The 8,036-nt window shown below is 45.3% G+C and overlaps 1 protein-coding gene across 2 annotated transcripts in view; it reads left to right on the top strand.

Moving 5' to 3' along the window:
* ING1 (inhibitor of growth family member 1) overlaps nt 1–3,602 on the top strand; it is a 5,137-nt gene extending 1,535 nt beyond the window's left edge. The window contains exons 1-2 of one of the 2 annotated variants that reach the window (XM_007455319.1): nt 1,351–1,462; nt 2,901–3,601. In XM_007455319.1, coding sequence (XP_007455381.1) covers nt 1,351–1,462; nt 2,901–3,601 — 813 coding nt within the window. Of the gene's footprint in view, nt 1–1,350; nt 1,463–2,900 lie in introns of those variants that run through there. The other variant, XM_007455318.1, reaches the window with a different exon arrangement.
* The last annotated feature ends 4,434 nt before the right edge of the window (nt 3,603–8,036 follow it).

Raw genomic sequence — 8,036 nt, 5'->3', positions numbered from 1 at the left:
AGTGCATTTCTCAGCCGGATGCTGAACCATTGGTTGATGGGCCGGATGAGGGCGGGCCTTGCACAGTGACTGGCACGGGTCTCTGTTTCCGCTGCTTTCTTTTTTCTCTTTGGTAGAGGGGCGGGGAGGAGGGAGGTGGTCGAGTTGATTTGAATGTCTTCGGGTCTCTCGGCCTCCGCCGTCGCATTGGCCATTGGTGTAGCTAGGGCGGGCTGTGTTCTCTGGTCCTGCGTTGTGATTGGTGCCTCGCCTGGCCTCCGCCCTCCGGCCCGGCGATCACCATAGGCAGTGGTTCCAGGGGCGGGGGTGCGCCGCCGGCTGGTCACCTCCCCATTGGCGGGGACTGGCTTGGCCCTGCCCCCACGGACGTGATCCTGGTCGCTTCAGTCGCGGAGCAATGGCGGCGCACTGGGGGACAGGGAGAGGCCGGCAATCCTTGCTGTCGGGGCTTCCGAGGGCGCAGTCGGGCCTCCCGCCTGGGCCCCGAGAACCCGCCGGTGCGGCTGCGTGGAGCGGGGGCAGCGTGAGTGACCCGGGCCTGGTGGGTCGGTGACCCAGGACAGGGAGAGCCGGCGGCCCCCGAGGGGGTCCCGTGTGCGCTGAGCTCGGAGGCGGCTCGGGTGGTGGAATGACTAAAGTGGAGAGTTAACGGGTTTCCCAGTCTTTGAGGAATTCGTCGTCACCGGCACTGTTCCTTAGTATTTCTAGGAAATCTCAAGGATACGAAGAAGTGCATACTGGAAATTTTCGAGCGTCCACGTCAGTATACCGTTGAGGTTGCTTTCTTACAGCTTTCCTTGCTGTCTGACACCCTGTTTTACCGATTCGGAGCCGGAGTGTCTTCCGTCGAGTTAATACACGCTCAGTGCGTACTTAGGACTTAGTACTGAGGGTTGAGATACGCAGCACAGCCTAATCTAAAAATTAAGGCTTTATTTTTAAAAGAACTCTTAGGTTGCAAGTCAAACTTTGGGCAACATTATTTGCATAGTAAACATCAACTGGACATTAATTCATAAGGATGGATCGTCATTAGTTTACCAATGATATTTGAGGTTATTTTTGAATTTAAAATATTTTTCATTTACTTTTAAAGTATTATTTTTTAAGTACCCACGCACCAAGGAAGAAGACTTCATAAAGAACTTCAGCGCCATCCCTGTGTAAAGCAAAAAAACATTTCTAATAATTAGACAGATCAGTTTACATTTGGCTGCAGTCTCACTTAATCCTTAGATTCTTTCCATGGTACCATTGCTTTCCTATAGTGTCGGTATGGAGCATTTTTAGAAAAAAGGGTCAGCAGTGGTTGGAGCTGATGAAGCTGAAGAAGCCAGGTGTGCTCACAGGATGCCGCCCTGGTTAGCACAGGGCTTCCTGTTTACAGATGTTTGTACTTCCGTGGCTTTGTTGATAAGAATGCTTCGCTTGGGGCATCGAAGAAATGTATGCTGTTGTGTAGGTAAGATAATTATTTCTTGGTAATTTTGTAATGGGGTGTTTGTTTCTTCCCCACAGCGGGGCTTCACGTGGCTGTAAGCTCGCTTGGGATGTAAAAGAAGCTGTATGCTGTGAAATTTTAAATTAGCAATATGATGGAATTGTTCTCTTTTCTATGAAATGGTAATTGTCTTTAGAAACTTGGTTACTAATTAAACCAAGTGGTATAGTTTTGTAATGTGTAGTCCACTTAAAAAATAAATGTTGGATAAGTTGAGTAGAGCTATTTATTTTCAGGAATAATTACTCCAAGAGCCCGTGAGACTATGGCATTCCTCCTTTCTGGTGGCAGACAGTCTGCATTGTTCCTCTAAGAAATGTCTTCAGCGCTATCTTCAGTTGAAGAATGTATCCTGGAAAATAAGATGTGCTTAAGTAGTGTTCGCCTAAGTTCCTATGTTTACTCTAGTGTTAGGTTTATGCCCTATAACTAATTGGATATAAGATCTGGAAAGGGGTTATGTCACATTTTATACTCGTCCCACCCATATCCTCCCACAGCTTCCGAGTTGGAGAGTTGAATTGCCTTATTTTAAGAGACTACAAAAGGTTTTCAGGAGAAAAATCTGATACTATTTAATTTAATGGTTACTGTTTAGGGAAAATAACCCTGGGAATTTCTCTCTGTGTATTTAAGTAGATTCTTGGGAAGAATATATACTTTCCTTATTTCAGTCAGATTATCTAAAATCTGTTGTCTTTTATAGATATAGATGTTATTGTTTTAAGTAGTAAATGGAAACGTAAAATCTGCAACGTTTGTTTTAAAGCAAGGCTGGGTCGCCTGGCTTATTGTGACAAACCATTCTTGTTTTCAGTAATACACGGTAATACAGAGATATTCCTGTACGTGCTGGGATGGAATGATGTGACCAGTAAACTGAGGCCCTGGGTCACCACTATGTAGTATTTATGTACGTTCTCTAATTTAATCCGGTATTCTAGATGTCGGTGCGTTAAAATAGCTAAAATAACAGGCTTTCAATTATTACCAAAATACTTGAATAAAAACAATGGAAGTGTAGGACATAATCATTAATTTTACAGAAAATAAAGGTTTGGACCTCAGCACTTCACCTAAACTTGAACTTTCCCCGTAGCTGCCTGTCCAAGGAGTTTTCATTACCCAGTCTCTGAATGCACACAGAGTCCCTTGGGCAGCTTTGAGGGGCACTTTGATAAGTAGGAACCGTGTTGATGTTTGTATTTAGTTCTAGAGGCTTTTTTCACCAGGAAGAAAAAAAGCCTGCCAGAGAGGCCTACAGGTTACGAGTTTTCACGCTAGGAAGCCTTGCATTGATCCTTTTCGTCCCTTAACAGTTACTCTTTTTGTAGGTCGGAGAACCGAAAGCCTTGGCAGGGTTTACAGTGAGGGTGTAACGCTGGTGTTTCCTTCGCAGAAACCCTGCGGGAGCTGGATGAGCACTACGAGAAGTTCAGGCGGGAGGCGGACGGCGCGCAGCGGAGGAGGGCGCTGGCCTGCATCCAGCGGGCCCTGATTCGGAGCCAGGAGCTGGGCGACGAGAAGATGCAGATCGTGAGCCAGATGGTGGAGCTGGTGGAGAACCGGGCCAGGCAGGTGGACAGTCACGTGGCACTCTTCGAGGCACGGCAAGAGCTCAGTGACACCACTGGCCACAGCAGAGCTGGCCAGGATAAGTCAAAACCGGAGACAGCCGCGCAGGCAGAGAAGCCTAACAGCAAGCGGTCCCGGCGACAGCGCAACAACGAGAATCGCGAGAACGCAGCTAATAATCACGACCACGATGACATCACCTCCGGAACGCCTAAGGAGAAGAGGGCGAAGGCCTCCAAGAAGAAGAAACGCTCCAAGGCCAAAGCCGAGAGGGAGGCGTCCCCCGCGGACCTTCCCATTGACCCGAACGAGCCCACGTACTGTCTGTGCAATCAGGTCTCCTATGGAGAGATGATCGGCTGTGACAATGACGAGTGCCCCATCGAGTGGTTCCACTTCTCCTGCGTGGGGCTGAACCATAAACCCAAGGGCAAGTGGTACTGCCCCAAATGCCGAGGGGAGAACGAGAAGACCATGGACAAGGCCCTGGAGAAGTCCAAAAAGGAGCGGGCCTACAACAGGTAGTGGCGGGCCTGGCTGGACCGAGGCGAGCAGGGCGAGCCGTGTATTTATTGCATCGCCACCTGGACGGGCACAGGGACTGCACGTGTAGCCTTCTGAAGACTCTTGGAAGAGGAGCTGTTCCTCTCGTGGGATGACCGGGGTTCTCTTTGCTTTTCCGTTGGTGCACATGTGTAACGAGAGAGTGGTCTGTGGATCAGCATTTTAGAAACTGCAAATATAGGTTTGAATTAAACACTCGAGTGGGTCTCTGGTTTCTGTTGTTTTTGTTGGCAGTCGGGGATGACTTGGAAGCAACTGAACACATTAAATGTGGAAAGAAGAGATTTCATTTAGCTACTATTTTATTTCTTAAAAAATGTTATTACTTCACAAACAGATTTTTAAAAAGTTAGCCAAGTTGCTGAAAATATAGCCTGTCGCAAATTTGTTTTGTGCTCCAATAGTGTATATCCATGTAACAGTTCAATAGAAAGGTTTAAAGTTTGAAAATCATTTTTTTAAAAAGCTAAATGGTTACATTTTACCTGACAAACGTTTTATATACTGGCCCGTTCCCCAGATGGCCATTTTTAATGGTTGGGTACATTTTTTTATTAAACCACACGGGAGTGGTCCAGTCCTGGAGCTTCAGATCACGCTTTTGCTATCAACAAATACTAGTGTAGCTGTCTTTAACTTACATAAGGTGTACAACTGTGCATTTTCAAGTGAACCTGCACTCGCTGTATTATAGTCAGAAGTGCAGCCAGATGCCGTGGTGTGCATGAGAGCCGTACAGACTTGACATCAAAAAATAAATGCAACTTGGCCAGTTTGTTCATCTACCAGTATATTTAATCTTGACATAAGTGTTAAATTTTTGTCTTAAACATGTGTACACCAGCAGCTTAGACAAAGCCTTAAGCAGATTTTGTATTATTGTTCTCACTTAATAATAAGGTAGAAGTTATCTAATTGCCAGCAAAAAATAAGTCTTAAAACAGAGTGTATGTTTAGACCAGGGGTGGGGAAATTACTGCCCACAGACCAAATACAGCCCACCACCTGCTTTTGTATGGTGTGTGAGCCAAGAATGATCTTAACGTTGTTAAATGGTTAAAAAAAAAAAATCAACATGAGAATCCAATTTCGTGACATATGAAAATTATATGAAATTCAAGTTTTAGTGTCCATAAATAAAGTTTATTGACACAGCCAGGCTCATTCACTAGCGCATTGTGTGTGGCCGCTTTGGTACAGCGTCAGAGTTGAGTGGTTGGGACACAGACCGTACAACCCACAAAGCTGAAATTTACTTTCTGGCCCAGTCGAAGAACTGTGCTGACCTCTGACTGAGACTGACTTTTTGCATGGTAATTGGTGCCCTCCACTGCCCACGTATTGAAAGGGTCAATGGAATTTTTCTTTCTAAGCGATATATGGTTCACTTTAACCCTGTATTGGAGAGAACAGCTTCTCTCCGTAGTCTGCTGAGGCCCTGAAGCTACCACGAGGAAGAATCGAGGAACCACTGTAGCATCTGAGCACGTGTATGGCATGTGTTTATTACACGTAAAACCATAAGTTGTTTTCTGACTGTTGACTTCGTTTGGTAAGCAATTAATGAGAACTATTTTTGTGCCAGACATAACTCTCTAACTTTTACATTGAATTTCCAGTACAGAGGGCTGTTTGGTAGAGAAATGCACACTGTAGTCGATCACACATTAAAATGTGAACTGTTTGCATATCAATAGCTACAAATGGGCATTTGCTTTCCAGCAAAACTCCCAAACGTTTAAGAATCTTAAGTGTTTAAATTTGATAAGCTTTACCTAGACAAATAAAAATTAGGGAGTTTACTAGATGAAAATAAGTTAACTAAAATAGTCAATGACAGTCGAATGGCGAGAAGAGCAGTTTAAACGAATCTTTGCTTGTATAAATCAACTATATTGAAAACAATTCTATTTGCTAGTTTTCCACTTCTATTTTAATTAGAGCTAATGATGAAAGATAAGTTATGGAAGTGAAAATTGAAGAGAACATATTTGCTAATACTGGGTTTCTTCGTGTTTATTCAGTTTCAGTGTAGACAGCTCTACTGGAGACTCGAGACAGGCACAGGGGCCAAACCTTGCTATGTCCGACCTCCATCTTTGTCCCTTAGGGCTTAGGTCTTGAATAAATTGCCTAACTCGTGATCATGGTTCTTCACTTTTAAAATACAGTTCACCCTTGTTCAGCATAGGTTTGAAGTGCGTGGGCCCACTTACACGCGGGTTCTTTTCAAAAGTAAACGCTACAGTACTGCACCATCTGCACTTGGTTGAATCCGTGGACTCTGAACCCCAGATACAGAGGAACTGCAGGGACGGAGGGCCAACTCTAAGTTATACTCGGATTTTCCACTGCCCTGGGGTCAGCACTCCTAACCTCCATGGTGTTCAAGAATCAACTATATGTTTCATTTAGGGTGGTTCCAAGAACTAAATGAGGTGAAGTAAGACACTGGCATAGAGTTAATCTAAAGCTGGGTCTTTTTTCCCTACCTTTGATGAAGTTTCCAGTAAGGACAAATGGCTAGCCATGTTTTCTTTTTAAAATGTGTAGTGTTACAGAGGCAGAGTTTGTTAGATTTAGCTGTCTTTTAAATCACTTTGATTAATTCCAGTGGACACTGGATAAAAAGTCACAGGTAAGTGCTTAGAACCTTATCACCAGGTAAGTGATAAGATAAAACAGAAAGATCCAGGTAACCCTCGGGGAGTGCGGGAAAATGGGATTGAATTCTTTTTGTATTTATTTAGGTTAGTGAAAAGCTACCTAATGTAGAACAGTTGCTTTTGTTTATTTGCTTTTTGTTTTTTTTTTTTTTTGATTTCAACATTTTTATGGAGGTATAATCGACAGAACATTAAATGTTAATTATGTTTCAGGTGTACAACATAATGATTGGATATTTGTATATATTGCAAAATGATCACCACTAAGTCTAGTTGACATCTGTCACCACACAGTTATAATTTTTTTTAATCTTGTGATAAGGACTTTTTAAGATTTACTTTCTTAACTATCAAATATGCAATACAGTATTAGTAACTATGGTCGCCATGCTGTACATTAGGTCCCATGAGTTATTTGTAACTCTGCAAGTGTGTACTTTTTCACCCTCTTCCTGCACCCACCACCTCTGCTAACCACCAGTTGCTTACGTTTAATAACCAAGTTATTACAGTCCAGATGAAGGGTCTAAAATGTTTCCATTAGAGCATACTTTATTTTAAACTGGGACAAAGCAACTCGGTTCACTCAACCACTGCATATCAGGCAGCCATGGCATGGTGTACCTGGGGCACGGGGTGCTCAGAGGAGGGTAGCTTCAGGGTCCTGGGAAGGAATACCGCAGTGATAGGACCCACGGGCCGCCCACAGAGACGTGCCCTCCAGCGACTTGGACGTTGTGGTGTGGTCTCGGTACCCAATACCATCTGTGGGTGCAATTGCTGAAGTAATGAAGCACTTACCAAAGCAAAATCCATTGTGTTATTACTATATACTTCTTTCCTTTCTTCTTTTCTTTACTTTTTACTTATTTAGAAAGAATAGGTATTTACTTGAAATATCCTTTTGTACCTCATGCTCATATAGTGTTCCAGGTCACATGTATTACGGTATTAAACCTTTCACTAAGCAAATTATGAACTTTCTGTCTGTGCACTTTTTTTTTTTTTTTTTTTTTTTTTTGCAGTACGCGGGCCTCTCACTGTTGCGGCTTCTCCCGTTGCGGAGCACAGGCTCCGGACGCGCAGGCTCAGAGGCCATGGCTCACGGGCCCAGCCGCTCCACGGCATGTGGGATCTTCCCGGACCGGGGCATGAACCCGTGTCCCCTGCATCGGCAGGCGGACTCTCAACTACTGCGCCACCAGGGAAGCCCTGTCTGTGCACTTTTTTTTTTTTTTTGCAGTACGCGGGCCTCTCACTGTTGCGGCTTCTCCCGTTGCGGAGCACAGGCTCCGGACGCGCAGGCTCAGAGGCCATGGCTCACGGGCCCAGCCGCTCCACGGCATGTGGGATCTTCCCGGACCGGGGCATGAACCCGTGTCCCCTGCATCGGCAGGCGGACTCTCAACTACTGCGCCACCAGGGAAGCCCTGTCTGTGCACTTTTTTTTTTTTTTTGCAGTACGCGGGCCTCTCACTGTTGCGGCTTCTCCCGTTGCGGAGCACAGGCTCCGGACGCGCAGGCTCAGAGGCCATGGCTCACGGGCCCAGCCGCTCCACGGCATGTGGGATCTTCCCGGACCGGGGCATGAACCCGTGTCCCCTGCATCGGCAGGCGGACTCTCAACTACTGCGCCACCAGGGAAGCCCTGTCTGTGCACTTTTAAAGACGTAATGTGCTTCTGCAGGAGGGTCTGGCCCTTCCCCATCGTCCTGTCGAAAGTAATTTAT

The sequence above is a fragment of the Lipotes vexillifer genome, unplaced genomic scaffold, assembly GCF_000442215.2.
Source record: "Lipotes vexillifer unplaced genomic scaffold, Lipotes_vexillifer_v1.1 scaffold132, whole genome shotgun sequence".
NCBI lineage: Eukaryota > Metazoa > Chordata > Mammalia > Artiodactyla > Lipotidae > Lipotes > Lipotes vexillifer.
Note: the sequence above shows the minus strand (reverse complement) of the source record. Positions and strands in the feature narration are given on the sequence as shown.